Source organism: Balaenoptera acutorostrata, chromosome 10 (assembly GCF_949987535.1).
Source record: "Balaenoptera acutorostrata chromosome 10, mBalAcu1.1, whole genome shotgun sequence".
Taxonomy (NCBI): Eukaryota; Metazoa; Chordata; class Mammalia; order Artiodactyla; family Balaenopteridae; genus Balaenoptera; species Balaenoptera acutorostrata.
The window spans coordinates 21,528,302-21,548,153 of record NC_080073.1 but is presented as its reverse complement, the minus strand read 5'-3'; the positions used below and the strand labels follow the sequence as shown (position 1 = coordinate 21,548,153).

At 38.3% G+C, this 19,852-nt stretch overlaps 1 protein-coding gene across 7 annotated transcripts in view; it reads right to left on the bottom strand.

Moving 5' to 3' along the window:
• Positions 1–19,852, bottom strand: part of FRMD4B (FERM domain containing 4B) — a 340,426-nt gene that overhangs the window by 78,103 nt on the left and 242,471 nt on the right. For all 7 annotated transcript variants that reach the window (XM_057554765.1, XM_057554763.1, XM_057554764.1 and 4 more), the window contains one exon: positions 17,048–17,132. In XM_057554765.1, the coding sequence (XP_057410748.1) occupies positions 17,048–17,132 (85 nt within the window). The remainder of the gene's footprint in view (positions 1–17,047; positions 17,133–19,852) is intronic.

Below are 19,852 nucleotides of genomic sequence, written 5' to 3'. Positions count from 1 at the left end.
GGGATCTTAGATCCCAGACCAGGGATCGAACCTGCATCCCCTGCATTGGAAGGAAGATTCTTAATCACTGGACCACCAGGGGAGTCCCATGCTGAATGTTTTATACTAACCTTAACCTTGGCAGCATCTAATTATTTCCGCCTTTATTTTCTCACAAATAATTCTGATTTCATCACTTAACATATTTTAGTGTTTTTTTTCCTTTTTATTGACGTATATATAGTAAAATGCACAACTCGTACTGTGCAGCTCGATGACTTTGATGTGTGTATATACTCATATAACCATCACCCGAATCAAGATATCAAATACGCTTACTAATTTTTCATCTTAGGGAAATGTATATATTTTTATAAACCACATCATATCAAAAAAATTATTTTTGCTAATTAGAAAGGTACAAAATAATACTGCAAAATTGTTTCAGTTTGCAATTTTTTGATTACTAACCAACTTGAGTATTTCCCTTGCAATTGCCTATTATTTGCTATTGCCTATCTGTGAAATGACCCTTTGTTCACTTATCTACTTCAGAATTTATGTTTAACTTGAGCTACCAATATTAACGCTTTGTCTTGCTTATGGGGCAGAAATTGTGTCCTTCAATCTCATCCCCTCTGATGTGCTCTCTCCTCCTGTGAAGTCAGATTGGACTTGGGCCTCCCACACTGGAAGAATCTATGGGGCCTTGAGTAAGTAATTTTTGCTGAAATTCACTCAGTGCCTCCTCTGCAAAATGGGGAGTGATAATATTGAATTTACTGAGTTGTTTAGCGCATAAAGTATAAAATATAAAGCATTTATCATGAAGGGTAGCCCCCAAAGACTCTCAATGTTATTCTCTCTGCACTGTTTACCATGTTGCTTCTTACATCCTTATATATCATTATATATATGGTTCTCTGCTTTGTTCTGGGACACTGTTCAATTTTTGTGTAGTTCCATAACATTTAATCATCCTTCCTTTATAATATGTCTCAGTATCTGATATGACAAAGGCTTTAACTTTCCATAATAATATTTGCCATTTTTTTCCATTTATGTTTTCAAAGAAATTTTTAAAATAATCTTGTCAAATTTTTAAAAAGATATAGTAATTTGCCTTCCTCTTTGGAACCATAATAAGTAGCTATTGAAATTGCTCTATAGCGATCATAAAGTTTTATGATATACCATGGAGATCACACACATCCTGGTTTAGGATTAATAATAGGTCTTTTGTATTTTCCAACATAAATAGGGCACTTTTTTCATTCTATTAATCTGGTTATCATTGTGTAGGATATTATTTTTAGTGTATTTAACTTGTATTCAATTTCTTCACCAAAGCCAATAATGCCAATAAACTTTAGGTAATTTATTTCCATTTCCTAGGCACCTAGTGAAATTGTCTCCAAATAATATTTTGGTGCAGTTCTTTTCAGTGTATGGTGGTATAACTGATTGCACTGAATAAAGTAGACATTTTACTTAACACATCAAAACAGCGCTCCTCCCATACACTGCTGGTGGACCAACTTAACTTAGTTCTGGAATCACTTTTTGGCAAGGTCCACTAAAGTGTAACACACACATGCACTATGACCCAGCAATTTTGCTCCTAGGTATACACCTAATAGATATGTTTACAGATGTCCACTAAAGGGCAGACACGTGGATCCTCATGGCAGCACTACTTATAATAACCAAATACTGCAAAGCTACCCAAATGCCCATTTATGTAAATGAACTGTGGTATATTCATACTCTGGACTACCATTCAGCAGGGAAAATGAATAAGCTGGCTGTAACGACACACAACAACATGACTGAATCTCAAAAACATAATTTGAGCAAAAGAAGCCATATATTAAAAAAGCATATACTGTATAACTTCAGTTCTATAAAATACAAAGTCAGCCCAAACTAATAAATACTATTAAAAGTCATGGTAGTGGGGGGATTAATGACTGGAAGAACACGCTAGGGGCTTCTCAGGTGCTGGTAATGTTTTGTTTCCTTGAGAGTGATACTAGTTGCACAGATGTGTTCAATCTGTGAAAGTTCACTGAGCTGCACAATTACATTATATACACTTTTCCATGTGTATACTTCAATATAAAGTTAAGAAAACAAAACAAAACAAAACACAGAACCACTAATCTTCCCTCAGCCTTTCCCATCTTACTTAATGTCAATTTCATCCTAAGTTGCTTAGGTCCAAGATCTCCATGGTACCATTGGGCACAGAGTCGGGCAGTGTGCAACCTGTGCAACTGTATTTGGTGACCCTGTTTGCACCTTCTAATGCAGTATAACCTTATTTATCTTCTTTATTGTCTTTCTCCCTATCTACCATCACCTCTGCCTAATAGGTAAGCTCCTTAGGGCATGGGTTTTTACCTATTTTGACCCTAGCTACATCTCCAGGACCACTTGGCACACAGCAGGTACTCAAAACATTTGTAGAATATCAACTAAAAGAGTAGTGAAGGAAAATGTCGATGGGTGTATTATTATCTTTCCTTTTTAAAAAGGGAATGCTTCTTATGTTTCTTGATTCACTATACAGTTGATTTGCCTTGATTTTCAACTCAGAATAAGGAATCCCAGGAATTCTGAACTATGAGAACATAGCTCAGGCTTTATCAGCTATGGAAACTGTTAGCATAATACCTAGTTATCAAGGAGATACATATATATATGTATATATATTTATATTATATATATATATACACACATATATATATATGCAAGAATATATATATATGCAAACTTATCAAAAAATCTTTTACTTTTCTGGCATCACTTTCTAAAAATGTAAAAGGAAAATAATATATCTGTCCCCCAACTTCACGGAGTTATGAGGAAAAAAAGAAAAATGAGCTATAAAGATGCTTTCAAAAACTAAAAAGCATTACAAGAAGAGCAAACAAGTGCAGGTGTTTTTGTGGGTGTGTATCACGTTTCAAAGATATAAGCAGTGGGATCAAAGTATCTGGACAGACTGCTTCTCAGAAACTTGATCACAATGAACATGGGAACAAAGAGAAAGAGAAAGTTTACAAATTAGTGTTTGGTTGTGGGAGGATAACACAAGTGAATATACAGATATGGAAATGAGAAAGAAGGGAAAATGAATCAGATCATCTTTTCTCAAGGTGGAGCCCAGGTATGGTTTGTGCAATGCATGTTGTTTTTTGGTGGACAGGTGGCGCATATTTTTGTTCTTGGGATGAAGTTCCAACTAGTTTACATAGAAACCAGACCTCGGTTTCTAGATAGCATTCTCCACTGAAAGGAAAAATGGCTGGTTCCAAGGCTATGGTAGTGGGAGCCTTTAGAGCATCAAAATGAATGAGAGAAGGGATGATAATATATTGAATAAAAAGAAATCCATGAGTCCATGTTGATAATTAAAACCATTTTTTAAAAAGATGGAGAAGAAGGGAAAATTATTCTTTACCCATGAATGCTAAGAAAGGTTGAAGGTGACAGAATTAGCAAATCACCATTTACAATCACCATATACCACAGTACTAACCATAGTACTAACTGGCTTAGCCAAGATCACCACTGGAGACCAAGACCATTGGATCAAAGATTGTTGGGAAACAGGATGGTCAAAGAGTCTCAAAGTACTGACTCCAGACAAGTTGTTAATTACAAAGTGGAAAAGATGAAGAGAAATCTGGTAGATACCACCTTAACCAAAAACAACGCTTACTGACGTTGCAAGCCTCCCTGTGAGACACACTGAGGAGGACCCAACATCACTTATGTAGTATTCTTGCCACAAGGAAATTATATTAGACTAGTGGCTCTGAAACGTCGGTGTATAGCAGAGTTACCCTAAAGCCACTGAAGAATAGAGAGACCCAGACTCACTGAAGTAGTATAGGGTGAAACGGGGCAGGTTGTGGGTCTCTGTAGTTTCACCAAGTTCCCTAATGATTCTAAGATGTGGCCAACACAATATGTGTTTGGAATCACTGAATTAGACAACTCCATATTTCACAAATTGAGAGACATTCTACAAGGCAAATGGCCTATACTCTTAAAAAATACCAATGTAAGAAAAGCCAAGGAAAGACTGGACATCTGTTTCCCATTATGGAGACTACGGAGTCATGACAACTAAAACCAATGTGTGATCCTAGATGGATCCTGGACCAGAAAAGGAAAACAAACAAACAAACAAACACCAAACTAACTCAAAAGCTAATTATTGAGACAATATGAAAAATGTGAATGGGAACTTTATATCAGATACATACAATTTGTGAAATAGGATATTAATCTCATAAAACTCTAAACTCCACATGGGCAGAGATCTAAGTCACCACTGTACACACAGCACCTATGTAGTGCCTAGCACATAGTGGACATTCAATAAATATTTTTAAATGAATTAATCTATACTTAAAAAAAAAACTTTTGATAACAAGGTTCTACCAGATGATGCTACAAAAATATCATCAGAACTATGAGTCTTCCTCCATCCAATTCTTTTTACTTCGCCCCTATTCTGAGATCTGGAGGCTCTGCTTTATTTCTTTTGATCCCAGGAAGAATGGTATTGTCACGTGGCCAAATATCAGAGACACTGGCTCCACCATTCTGCCAGTATCTGAATCCTTGTAATAAACTCTTGCTCCAACATGGTTGCAAAGCAAGGGAGTGAATGTTTATGAGACTGCTCTGAAAGTGAGAGGTGTGGTGATCTACAGCCAAGTCATTAAGGGATGCAAGAAGGGGAGCCTAAATAGGTCAGGTTCCACTAATAAGCATGGAGGGTCCAAGGCAGCCACATCTGATAAATAGGAGGTGAGACAATTGGAGAACAGACGAATAACTGTCACTAGACACTGAGAACCCAGCTCTCTACTTTTGTACTTACCTCTATTCGTTATTAGGTTACATACACAGCAGAATTTAATTACAGCCTTCTAATTGCTTAAATGCACCCTGGCACCAATTTATGATTATAATTTGAATTTGTAGCAGCGGAGTGTCCTGAAGAAAAACTAGTCATATTATAAAAAAAAAAAAAAGTGCAAGGGGCTTACAAGATAATCAAGGATGATTAGAGGGAGAAAAGGATGAATCACGAGAAAGAAGAGAAAGTTACGGTCATGATGTTAAAATGAATCTTCTGAATAAAGAAGCACTGTTAAAGTTAGTATCCTAGCCTAACATCCTAGATGCTTTTTGCATCTAGGAGTAAATATGCAATGATACTTTTATTTTTAGAACTATTGTGCATCCATTTGATTGGGCCTCCTGTTTATCATTTTTTTTCCAATAGGGTATACCACATTTAAAATGTTTTCACCAACATTCTCCTTTTATGCCATAATGGTGGTTATTTATGCCCAAGTACTTCTTATAAATGAGAACGTCGTATAATAGTCCTCTTGGGAATTTTGGAAGGATATTATCAATAACAACAACAATAAAAACAAGAACATTTAAGTGCTAACTATCTGTTCCAATAGGCTGACGTATATTAATTCATTGAATCCTCAGGACAACCTTATGAGGAGGTATTATTACCTCACTTCACAGGTGAGGACTGAAATTAGGAGATTACAGTAGATGACTGCTTAAGGCCACCGACCCTCTTAGTGGTGCTACCAGGATTCAAGCTGGGACCACCTCTCCATAGTCCCCCAACCCTTTGCCATGTCACGCATTGAGCCATATTTTGGTCTCTCCAAGGAGTGAACAAAACAATCTTGGTTGGTGTCCAACACCCATGAAATACTTACTGACTTCACTTCAGCTGGGAGGTAAATTGTACTCTTATAGCATATATTGCATGTGTTCTTAGTAAATTTAAATTGTAACGGTTTGTGGCCAATTCAACAGGTTTAGCTGAAATGGGTAACTTGGTCTATTTCCCGATGAATCTATACTGTAAAACATTAATATTAGGCCTCGTTAATTATGAAATGGCAGTCTTCCGTTCAATTTCTTCTTTCTGAAAAATACAAAGATAGCTTTTCAAACCTCCTCCTTAGGCCTCTTAAGCATGTGTAACACGGCAGAAAGGCGAATGACATGTGCTTCTAGTATGGGTTGAAAAAACAGATGACAAATAGATGGTAGATGATAGATGGACAGGTAAATGGATGGGTGTACAGAGAGAGAGAGTGGGTGTGGGTAAATTAGTGTTTAGAAGTTTCTTTGCCATGTTCCTTTTGAAATATAAGATTTGAATCTTCAAGGATGTCCACTTAAGCATTTTCAAAAGCAGAAAACATATAAAGAAATTTGATTTCTATAATAAATTGAGAAAATATCTTCCAGACTCTTTTCATCCTTTCCTAGATTTTAAGATATTGTATTTTCAGCTGAATTGACCGTCTACCTCGTCCTCCCTCCATCCAAGCATTCATCATACTATTTTTTTTTTTTTTAAATTCATGGTTATTTGACTTCCGGCCACTTTTTTAAAAAATTTATTTTATTTATTATTTTTGGCTGTGTTGGGTCTTCGTTTCTGTGCGAGGGCTTTCTCTAGTTGCGGCAAGCAGGGGCCACTCTTCATCGCGGTGCGCGGGCCTCTCATTATCGCGGCCTCTCTTGTTGCGGAGCACAGGCTCCAGACGCGCAGGCTCAGTAGTTGTGGCTCACGGGCTTAGTTGCTCCGCGGCATGTGGGATCCTCCCAGACCAGGGCTCGAACCCGTGTCCCCTGCATTGGCAGGCAGACTCTCAACCACTGCGCCACCAGGGAAGCCCCTATCATACTATTTTTATGACTTTTTTTGGAGTGACAATTTAGCTGTAATGATATTCTGATAGCCTCTTTTCTGATGATGGTCTACCAACAGTATCAGTACTGGGTTTCAATGTTTTAAGGTAATTCATGTTAAATGGCACCATTATGAAATACAAATATTCCAGTTGGATGTTTAGTAGCTCTGTTCAACGTATTCAACAAATATTCGAGTGCCTTCTTGTGCTGGCAATACATCAATGAACAAATGATTCATTCTCTGTAAATTTACTCCGGGTAGTGCCAACTAGAGTGCATTCTCCTTGTTCTCTAAGACCATGTCCCTTTACCTTTCGGTGGGCCTTGATTTTTTCACCTGAGGACCCAACAATTTCCCCTTTAGCACCTCAGGGAGGTGGTAAAGGCAAACGAAACAGCACATGGGGGCTTCCCTGGTGGCGCAGTGGTTGAGAGTCTGCCTGCAATGCAGGGGACGCGGGTTTGAGCCCTGGTCTGGGAGGATCCCACATGCCTCGGAGCAACTAGGCCCGTGAGCCGCAATTACTGAGCCTGCGCGTCTGGAGCCTGTGCTCCGCAACATAGAGGCCGCGATAGTGAGAGGCCCGCGCACCGTGATGAGGAGTGGCCCCCGCTTGCTGCAACTGGAGAAAGCCCTCTCACAGAAACAAAGACCCAACACAACCAAAAATAAATAAATAAAATAAATTAAAAAAAAATTATAATAATAATAATTTTTAAAAAAACAGCACATGGGACAGGTCCCTGAGGATTACAACTGGCATGTGTTATAAGCTATTATTATGAAAACTTGGATTCTCACACATGCACAAGGCAGCACAGATCTAAATGCTCATGGTTTAAGACACACATAATTTCAATATTAGGAAAACACAGAAGGAAAACCACATGAAGCAGGGAAAGCTGAAGTACTGATTATGAAACTCTCAATAGCCCTTTAAAATATGGCATTCGATTTCTTTGTTCCACATGGATTGGCTAGTCTTCAAACCAACTCTGATGTTTAGCTTAGTGACTTCACTGTGTAAATATCTATGGCTACTTATTACCAGAAGGCACGCTCACCTGTGTATAGACAGAACTTACAGCCTGCAAAATTCAATTTCTGTTACTGACCCTTTAAATAATTTCAGCACCTTGAAATGAGTTTGAGGATTAAAATACACACACATACACACACATTCACCTAGACAAACACTCTCAAATCCCACATACTAAAACTCTGCCAGGTTAGCAGATATACTGAATATATTTTATCCTTGGTAACCATTCAAACTGTCGGTTGTTGCACTACATGGAATAATTCCAGGACAAGAACCATGAATGCAGTGCTGACAGTAATGGATTGGTTACAGAGGAATACGCTTCATGTTGTATTAGTTTAAATCGAGCTGAGACTAATTCCTCTCTTTTAAGGCACTGTAAACAGGGATAATAATAGGTCTTACCATGAATGTGTACTTTTATAAAGTCTCTTTGTCATGAACAGGCAGCTGGAACAGTATTAAATTAGCAAATATCTTTCTAGATTTTAGGAGAATGTTTCCCTCTCAAAAAAGTCACATGATTGCTTCAGGACCTCATTATTGACTTTTGGGATGATTTATTTCTCCAATTTTTCTTCCACTCCTGCTTCGTTGCTGCCTATATGGTAACTCTGGCTTTAGTAAGAAGGAAAAGGGAAAGCCAATGATATTCAGATAGTTTGGCTAAATGGTTGGGGTAGAAGAATATATTGGAAGATTTGGCTAAAATGAGGTTTTAAGATTAAGTGAACTCCCTCTGCATACACTTGCAATGCCTTTCCATCCTAAAGGCAATCGAATGCTGATGACTTATTTCCTTGAAATTCCAAGAAAAGCTGTTTGAATCTAAGAGCAGAGAAGTATGCCAACCTATCCTTGTAGCCGATTTTACAGCAATTCTCCTAAATGTCTCCAAAAAGTATTTACAGTGAATAAAGCAGCAAAGGTTACAGTACATATGCTGAGACTCCTGTGCTTTAAAATCCGATCATGCGATGCCCCAAATGGTATTCCAACAGGTTCAGTATATGAAATTTCAAGGTTACAAGTACAATATCAACTCTGGAAAATTGAATGTAGGAACACTAGCTCCATCTTAGGTAATGAAAACAAAATAAGATTGAAAGCTGAAAGAGTCTAATTTTAAGGTGGTTACTCAGAACTTATTTTCAATTTGGCTTAACCTTTTCACAAGCCCATTTTGCAAAATTTGATCAATTTAGTTGTGCGTGTAAGCTACATTTACTTTGCTCACTTGACAAATATTTACCGAGGGTCTATAGTGTACGCCTGTTTCTGTGCCAGTGGCTGGGACGTAAAGCTGACACTGATCCCAAGGAATTAGTCCAGTTGCGGGGTGGCAGGTATATAAGCAAGCAAGTCAACGCTATGGGAAGAGAGCTAGAGAAGTATTTAGAGGATACTTTTGGGATTGGAGGAACTTAATTCCTTTAGGATATGGTTGGTGGTGGTACACAGGGAAGGAAAGAATTCGTTAAGGGCAGGGGACTTTGGAGCTGAGTTCGGAAGGATGAGTGGAAATTTACCAGAGGGAAACGAAGGGAGAGAGAAAAGCATTCAGCAGAGAAAGAAGAACATGAAAAAGAGAAAGACATTCAGCGCAGGGATAAATATATTAAAAGGCATGGAAGCTTGAGAAAGCTGGTATTAATCAGGGAATGAGGAATTATTTCAGTATGAACATGGTGAGTGCGGAGGAGGCTAGAGTGACGAGCTGGGGCTTGTGTGTCCTATGAGGGAGCGTCATATGTCAGAGTAGTAGTAATAATAGTAAAAATATTAATAGCAAAACAGTGTCTGCTCATGGAAAAGACTCTGACAAGTACAGGTTTCTGGTAACTGACTGTACTGCTGAACTGAATGAATAAGCGTTTTCAGAACTCTAATGAAAAACTGATGAACTCATAAAAGTGCTAACAAAAGATCAAGATGAAAAAACATTAATTACATGGGATGAGTGAACTGATGAGGATGATTATAATTTTTGTGACTTTCTGTTTGAATTAAAAAAAAATCCCACAAGGACTCAGAGGCAAAAAATATACAAATCAATTTTCACTGCAAAGTAAAGGAGCTGTTACAGTGGAGGATTACTGGACTGAATGTCAATATTATGACATAGTATGAGTGTGTTTCGTGTTTGGTAATTGCAATCATTGTTGCTTTTGTTGTGGTCATCCATTTACAATGCTTGGTGTCAGTCTATTTATCTCTTGTAAAAATAAAATACAGTGTGTATGTGTGAAAAAAAAAAAAGAAGTCACCCAGAATTGGCCGAAATCAATCAATCAATCAAAAAAAAAAAAGTGTCTGCTTCAGACACTCTTCTGTCTACCTGGTATATATTAACTCACCCATTGTAGTAGGAACTGTGATCCCCACTCTACAGTCAATAAAACTGAGGCTAAAAATGTAAGTAACATGCCCAGGTTAGAGCCAAAGCCATGTGTTTGAACCCAGACTTCCTGGTTTCAGTCGAACCTTTCCCCCACTGCACTATACTGCCTCTGTAGGTAGCAGGGGCTAAGACGTTAAACACGGGGGATACAAGGTCTTGTTGATTTTATGTTCTGAAAGGCCTCAATCCTGCCATCCATTTGTTCACTCTTTAATTATTCACTCGTTCACTTAAGCAACCTTTTACCTAACATCTAGGTCCTAGAGACTCCAACATATAAAAAACCTGGTCCCTACCCGCAATGTGCGAGTTTATCTTTAATGAAATAAAAATGTGAATTTTCAAAGCAATCCTGCAATCCTTCCCCATCTTGCATCCTGGTTCTTGCAAGAACACATAGAAAATAGGAAGAAAAGTGGATAGATGAGGTCAACATAGCCAAAATACCTAAAAAGTTAAAAGTCTAACACAATATAAAATGCAGGCAGCAATTGATCTCAGCCAACAAAAATACATACTTCAAAGAAAGAAATAGGTCAAACTAATACAATTAATGCATCAGTAGTAGGATTATGGATCAATTCCTTTTTTTGATTTTTTTTGTCCTTTCCTGTATTTTCTAAATGTTCTACAATCAAGTATTATTTTTACAATCAGAAAAAAAATTCTGTCAGTTGTCATTAAGAGTAGACCTTTTGCTTTTTTAGATAAAGCAATTAGGAATTTTCAGCTTCCACTTAGCTTTGTCCAGTGAGAAAGACGACTGAGTATTTTTCTAATGGAGGGAGAGCAATCAACACAATGTTTTTATTCTCTTCATACAGCTTCAAAGAGGTAAAGTTTAATGAATACATTGATTATTTTTGTCTCTATTTTTCTGATATAAAATGAATGCAAGTATCCTATTTAAAAAATTTTAGAGGGCTTCCCTGGTGGCGCAGTGGTTAAGAATCCGCCTGCCAATGCAGGGGACACGGGTTCGAGCCCTGGTCTGGGAAGATCCCACATGCCGCAGAGCAATTGGGCCCGTGAGCCACAACTACTGAGCCTGCGCGTCTGGAGCCTGTGCTCTGCAACAAGAGAGGCCGCGATAGTGAGAGGCCCGCGCGCCACGATAAAGAGTGGCCCCCGCTCGCCGCAACTAGAGAAAGCCCTCGCACAGAAACGAAGACCCAACACAGCCAAAAATAAATAAAATTAAAAAAAAAATGTTAGAAAAGCATTACTCAGAAAGCAAAAGTCTTTCCATAATCTCACTCTCAGAGATAATAAAAATTTATACTATGCAATATATTTTTCTATTTTTCCTATAAGTACATTTTATATACACACACACACATATATATAAGCAAATAAAGTTAAAGACAATTATACTATATTTACTGTTCTGTAGCTTGGTTCTTTTTAAACTTAACAATGCAATTTCGGGACTTCTCTGGCAGTCCAGTGGTTAGGACTCTGTGCTCACTGCCAGGGCCCGGGTTCAATACCTGGTCAGGGAACTAAGATCCCGCAAGCTGCACGGTGCGGCCAAAAAAATAAAAGAGAGTAAGCAGATGAAGACACTAAAACAATTATTATAACTGTAGCCCATATGTTAAAAAAGTTAAGTAGCCACAGGCAAGATTTTAAAAAGATCCAAATCTAAAACTTCTAAAGATAAAAACTTCAATATACAGGGTGGGATAAATGGCAGAATAAATTCCAAGAGAAAAGATGAATAAAATTGAAGATACTGCAATAGAAATTATCAAAGTAAAACACAAAAAGAAAGAAAGAAATAAAAAGAAAAGAGCACCACTTAGCTGTGGGATAGTTTTAGGTGGCCTAGTATATGTGCAATTGGAGTATGCAAAGGAGGCATGGATGGGGACAGAAAAAAATAGTTGAAGAAATTATGGCTGAAATATTCCCAAATTTGATAAAAACTATAAACCCACAAGTCCAAGATGCTCAATAAACAGCAATCACAAGAACCATGAAGGAGAAAGCTATATCAAATTGTTCAAAGCAGTGATAAAGAGAAAATTTTAAAAGCAGACAGAGATGACCAAATGTTTACACAAAAACAATAACAATGTCATGTGCATCTATAACACATCTAAAAATAAAACGTATGACACTGACAGCATAAAGGCTGAGAATGAAGAAATAGAAATATACTATTATAAGGTTCTTGTACTACATGTGAAATAGTACAAGATCACTTGAAGGTAGACTTGATAAGTTAAAGATGTATACTATAAACCCTAAAGCAATCACAGAAAAAATAAAACAAAGAATTATAGCTAGTAATCCAACAAAGGAGATAAAATGAAATCATAAAATACTCAGTAAATCCAAAAGAAGGCAGAAGAAAGGAACAAAGAACAGATGGGACAAATAGAAAACAAATAGCAAGACAGACAAACTTAACCATGTCAATAATCACATTAAATGTAAATAATGTAAACAACCAGTTAAAAGACAGAGATGGATAAATGGATAAATAAAATGGATAAAAATATCAAGATGCAATTATATGTTGTCTATAAGAAATTCACTTTAAATACACAGACACAAACAGTTTACAATTAAAAGGATGGAAAAAGACTTACCATGTTAACACTGATCAAAAGAAATGTGAAGTGGTTATATTAATATCAAAGCAGATTTCAGAAAAAAGAATATTACCAGGATAAAGAGGATCATTCTATAAAGATAGTCAAGAGGATATAGCATTCCTAAATGTTTATAACCTAATAACAAAACTTCAAAATACATGAAATGAAAACTGATAGAACTTACAAAGAGAAATAGAAAAATCCACAATCATAGCTAGAGATTTTAGGACCTCTCTGTCAATAACTGATACAGGAAGTAGACACACAATCAGCAAGAGTAGTAGACTTAAACAGTACTATCAAATTGACTTGGTTAACATTTATAGAACATCCACCCAACAGTAGCAGAATACACGTTCTTCCGAAGTGCACATGGACCGCTTACAAGATGAAGCATATTCTGGGCCATAAATAAGTCACATTAAATTTAAAAGAATTTAATTTATACAAAGTGTGTTTTCTGACCACCGTGAGATTTAATTAGAGGTAAATAAAAGGTCCCTAAAAGTCCCCAAATTTCTGGAAACCAAACTGTACTCTTCTAAATAACAATGAGCCAATGAAGATATATCAAAAAGGAAATTTAAAAGTATTTACAAATGAATGAAAATGAAAACACAACATATCAGTATTTGCGGAATACAAAATCAGTACTTAGGAGAAAATGTTGCAGTACTAAATGCACATATTAGAAAAGAAACATCTTTAATCAGTGATCTCAGCTTTCATCTTAAGAGAATGGTATATGAAGAGCAAATTAAACCCAAAGGAAGAAGAAAGGCAATAATAATGATAAAATATAAACTAATAAAGATCATAGCAGACATCAATGAAGTAGAAAAAAATTTTTTTTCAATGAGTAAATCATTGAAACCAAACGCTGATTCTTTGAGAGGCTCGATACAGATAAACTTCTGGCCAGATTGATAAGAAATAAAAAAGAGAGAAGACACCAATTATTAATATCAGTATCAAAAGAGGCAATACCACTATAGACTACACATGTTAAAAGGATAATAAGAAAACATGAACAACTATGGCTATAAATTGGACAACTAATAAAAAGGCACACAGATTGAAAAGGAAGAAGTAAAGCTATCTTTATTAGCAGACGATCTATAAAGTAAACCTGATGAAATCTACAAAAAAGTTACCAAAAGTTATAAATGAGTTTAGCAGGATTCAATATCAATACACAAAAATCAATTTGATTTCTATATACTGATAATGAACATTCAGAAATTGAAATAAAATGATACCATTTACAATTGTATCAAATAATATGTAAGACATAGGGACAGATCTAACAAAAGACCTGTATACTGAAAACTACTGAGAGAAATTAAAGACGATCTAAATAAATGGATATATATATATATCTTGTTCATGGGTCTGATGACTCAATGTTGTTAAACTGTCAATTTTTCCCACCTTGGTCTATGAATTCATGCAATCCTAATAAAAGTATCAGTAGGGTTGTTTGTTTGTTTTGGACAGAAATTGACAAGCTGATTCTAAAATCCATATGGAAATGCAAAACACGTAGAATAAATAAGACAACTTTTAAAAAGAACAAAGTTAGGGTTTGTTCTGATTTCAATACACAATTCAAAGCTGCAGTAATCAAAACAGTATATTATTGCCATAAAGGCTGACAAATAGATCAATGGAACAGAATAGAGTCCAAAAGTAAACCCACACATATATGGACCACTAATTTTTTTTAAAGGTGTAAAGGCAATGTAATAGAGAAATGACAGCCTTTTCAACAAATGGCACTGGAGCCACTGAATATCCATATGCAATAAAAAAAAGAAAGAAAGAAAGAAAGAACTTCAATCTGAACTTTGTGTCATATATAAAAATTAATTCAAAATGGATAATAGACCTAACGCAATACCTAAAATTCTAAAACTTCTAGAAGAAAATACAGGAGAAATCTTTGTGACCTTGGGTTAGGCAAAGTTTACTGAGATACAATATTGCAATCCATAAAGGAACAAATTGATAAAATAGACTTCAACAAAATAAAAGCCTTTTAGTCTTTGAAAGATATGAAGAGAATGAACAGCAAGCCACAGACTGGGAGAAAATATTTGTAATCCATATAACCAATAAAGCACTTATATCCAGAATATATATACTCTGAAAACTCATGAGAAGAAAACAGCAACCCAAAGAAATTGGGGAAAAGATTCAAACATAAAGAAGATATACTGACGGTAAAATAAGCACATAAGAGACACTTAAACATCATATGTCATCAGGGAAATGGAAATTAAAACTGCAATGAGATGCTACTACACTCTTATTAGAATGGCTAAAATGGAAAAGATGTTGATGCCATGTGTTGACAAGGATATGAAGGAACTAGAAATCTCATAAACTGCTGGTGGGAATTTAAAATAGCACAACCACTTTGGAAAACAGTTTGGCAGAACCTTAAAAAGTTACATCTATCTACCACATGATCTAGCCATTCTACTCCCAGGTATTTGCCCAAGAAGAAAAGAAAGTATATGTGCATACAATGGCTTGTACATGGATGTTTATAGCAGTTTTATTTGTAATAGTCCCCAAACTTGCATAATCTAAATGTTCATCAATAGGTGAACGGATCATTTCGAAATATGTGCACATATCAAATCATCATATTGTACACCTTAAACTTACACAATATTATATGTCAATTATACCCCAGTAAAACTGAGAGAAAAAGGAAAAAAAAAAGCACAGGCGAATGGATAAACAATGTAAGGCATAGGGACTTCCCTGTGGTTTGGTGGGTAAGACTCTGCGCTGCCACTGCAGTGGGCACGGGTTCAACCCCTGGTCGCGGAACTAAGATCCTGCGATCCTGCATGCCGTGCAGTGTGGCCAAAAAAACAAAAACAAAAGCAAAAACAAAACAATGTAAGGTATAGCCATACAGTGGAATGTTACTTAGCAATAAAAAGCAAAGTGCTATTGATACATGCAGCAACATGGATGAATCTCAAAACAATTACGCTCACTGAAAAAAAGACAAAAAGATTATCTACTGTATGATTCCACTTACATAAAACTCTAGAAAATGTAATCTACTGTGAGAAAAAGCAGATCTGTAGTTGCTGGCTATATTCACTATCTTGATTGTAGTGATCATTTCAAGGGTATTACTTCTAATAAGACGTAGAAAATTATGTAGTCAATTACATTTCAATAAAGCTATTAAAACAAAAACAACAAAAACTCTGCTCCTTGCTGAGTCTTACACTAATGAAAGCTGCATGTGTGCAGTGGGCCACCCTTAACACTTTGGGGGCTGAGGGAGGAGTACCAATGCAGGTGTCCTAACCCGCAGTCTGCCCCCTTGCCCTTCCAGGCCAGGCATCATCCAGCTGTCTCTGGCCACCCCTCAGATTTAGGGTGATATATATGGGCAGAAGGGGTTCCCACCGGCCCTGGAAGCAGGCATGGGATCTGAGATCCTGAACACTGAGACCATAACCTTGAAGGGAGGAGCTGGGCTCCAGCTGAGCCTATCTTGGCCCACAGACTCCCTGCCGTTGCCCAGGGTATGGTTTGAGGAGGCCAGACTAGAGGCCTTTAAAGCAATGCTTATCTGCAAGGAGCTAAGATAAAAATGGAGAGTGTCTACAACTTCTACAGCAATCTGACGGACATGGCTGCAACATCCAGGCATGGGATAATTTTTCCAGCAATTCGTGTGTATTGAATTTTACAAAAGCTGTGTATCCTCCACGGACTGGATGCAAATAAAAAAACAACAAAGCCAAAAACAGGTCCCTTGCCCACAGGTAACTGAGACTCTGCCTTAAAACACATGGCTTTGAGCAGAAGCCCCTAAAGAAGACTGGTTTTGAATTACGATAAATGTAGGCCGTATTCTGTTAAAAAAGGTTTCTGGCCTGACTTCTGTGAGGCTTCGATCACAGTCTGCTTGATCCATCTTTGTGTCCTTCTGGGTCATTCCATGTGGAGTATGAGCTGCATTTAAGGCCGTGGTAATTCTGTGTGAGCACAATGCCTCTGTACATGGCTGTCTTCCCAACTCAGAATTTGAGAAGAACTGCCTTTTTTTCTTTCTTTTTTTTTTTTTTTTTGGTTTATTTGTTTGGTGGGGTAGGATATGTCAAGGAAAAAGATTATGTCCTTTTTTTCTCCATTTGAACATGAAAACAAAGGCCCTGCCATTGCTCCCTCCTTCTCCAGTGTCTCTGGAGTCTGTCACTGACCATAACAAATGGGGCCCTTACCTTGTGCACACAGGCCTTTGCATTCAGGAAAAACAGCTCCACGGTGGTTTTATCCTTCAGGAACGATATGCTCTCAATGTAAAACCTGAAAAACAGTACAGAAGTTTGTTCCTTCAGATTCCTTCCCTTCTCTCTGCATGATTTCATTTCCTCATGTTGTTTCTCGCAGAGAATTTTCAGAAACTAGGGGATGGTTGTGCTTTATTTCCCTCTTAAAAGCTATCTGCAACACGTATGTACAGCTGTGTGTATGTATGAATCTATGTGGATATGCAGATAACATCTTCTACAGAAGGCTTTTGTGTGTTGGAAGGTGAGTTAAAGAAAAATCCAAAATGGTCACCAACTGCAAAGCCAACTTTACTCTTGGTTGCCCATTCTTCGACACACATTCTGGGAGCTCAGAATACCTGAGACAGCTTCAAAACAAAGCCCAGTTGAGCTCTGAGGGCTGAAAACAGAAGTCTGCTGAGTAAGCGCTACTAAATAATTGAACCTGGAGGCCTGTGGCTCTGTGGTTTGCAGACTCGCGGTGGGTGTGAGAGCCCCACGTTCACCTCGCCCCCATCCACCAGGAGAGTTTCAATCGCACCCTCCCTCCTTTCCTCTCATCCCTCCAGGCTCCAGGCTTTCCCTCTGGCTGGAAGCTGAGCTCTCACTACTTAATATTGGTCTTTCTCATGCAAATCAGAGCATTCTGGGCCTCGTTCCCTCCACTGCCTTTTCTGGGCCTTTGCTCGTTCAGTCGATGAGGCCAGGTCCCTCTTTTAGGAGAGAGCTTACTACCAAGAGGTGGGGAGGGGAGGAGAGTCTTGTGTTTTTCTTATCCCGTCATGTGGAAGCTGGCTGGTGAAGGCAGGCGCTCTGGGGTGGGTGAGTGGGCCAGCTGAGGCCTAGAAGGTTTTCTCTACTGTTGGAGCCCCACTTGATGAATAATGCATGAAGAGACTTAATACCCGAAGAGAGCTCACAGCTAGGGTCCTGGAAGAGAGCTTGCTCTCAACTTGGGAGAGGCAAGATAAACCCGGACTGAAGTGGCACGGGGTTGGGGGGCCGGGGGCGTCTTGTCCTTAGCTCTGCAAAATCCTGACAGGCCTCGAGCATTTGCTCTTTTTATTTTTTCCTCCCTCTCCACAATAAGGAAACGTTTGAGAAATAAACCCAGCAGCTTAAAAAGGCCGTGAAAGGGGGCTTCCCTGGTGGCGCAGTGGTTGAGAGTCTGCCTGCTAATGCAGGGGACACGGGTTCGAGCCCTGGTCTGAGAGGATCCCACATGCCGCAGAGCGGCCGGGCCCGTGAGCCACAACTACTGAGCCTGCGCGTCTGGAGCCTGTGCTCTGCCACAAGAGAGGCTGCGATGGTGAGAGGCCCGCGCACCGCGATGAAGAGTGGCCCCCGCTTGCCACAACTAGAGAAAGCCCTCGCACAGAAACGAAGACCCAACACAGCCATAAACAAACAAATAAATAAATAAATAAATAATTTAAAAAAAAAAAAAAAAAAAGGCCGTGAAAGATTTTACCACTGAGATGGTAATATCATTTGAAAAATTCCACCCTTAATGCTGAATCATCAAGGGAAGTTCCAGAAAGAGAATAAATCCTTTATATTTTCACTTACAAGGGTTTATCTCACCTATAAGTGAGCTTAACGAAGATTCATGAGTGTTAGGTGTGTGAGAAGGGAAAGTTAAGGATTAAGGCAGGAGGGGGAGATGAAGAGTTGGAGGGAAAAGCAGGCTTGGGAATCTGAAACATATAGAATATGGAGTCCCAGCTCCATCATTTATTAGCTGTGTAGCCTTGGGCAAGATAGTTAGCTTCTCTGTGTCTTTTCTAAAATGGGTGTTATGACTGCACTTACCTCACAGGGTTTTGGAAGGAGTAAATGAGATAATAGAAAAGGATGTAAAACAATAAAAACTAACAGTTGTTAATAAAAATCCATTTTCTGGAATTTAATGCTATGTGGCCTGGGGGATGTGGCTTAAGCTTTGAGTCTAAGATTCTTTGTCTATAAAATGGAGATGACGATGGCCCTAGGAGGACCGTTATGAAGTGCCCACTACAGTGCCTGGCACATGGTAGGAATTCAAGAAATCCTAACTAGTGTGGCTTGGCAAACCTTGCATTATGTTTTAAAAAAAAAAAAAGGCTGATAGGACACGATGGGTTTTGAACTATATCTGAAGGCTAGGAAGAAAACAGGATTCTATAGGATAAAAAGAAATCCAGGTGGAGAAAATACAATAGGTAAATAGCATCTCTGTGGTAATGTGATAAACATTCATAATTTGGCTTTCACCAAGAGTTTGTTACAATCTGAGTATTCTCCCGTCAATTTCGGTCTCCTGGCCATGGCCAGACAGACCAAGGACAGTCACCTGACTCAAAGGCAACCAGTCTGCAAGCCGGTGAGCATCCTATGAGGTGGGCTGGGAAGAAGAGAGATCAGCCCATCAGAGGCTCCTTATACGGGGTAAGGAACGGACAAACCCATCATGTATGGTCTCTTAGAGAGACTGAGAGATGAGAGAGACAGGTCAAGAGGGAAACAGTGGAGGTAGAGAAAGGCACCAAGCAGAAGCCAGGAGGGAGAGAAAGGACACAAGTCAAGAGCAGGGGCTGATGGAGTGGAAGCAGAGAGTAGCGAGTCCCTGCGATGGCGGATTCAAGGCCTGCTGCTGCCATAGGGCTGAGATGACCTGTGTAACGAAGTTTCCTGAAGGACCTTCTGTTTCATCTAGGTGGTGATGGTTTTGCCCTGCTTCCTTTGCTTTTACAAGTATTTTTATCTCTGTCAAGT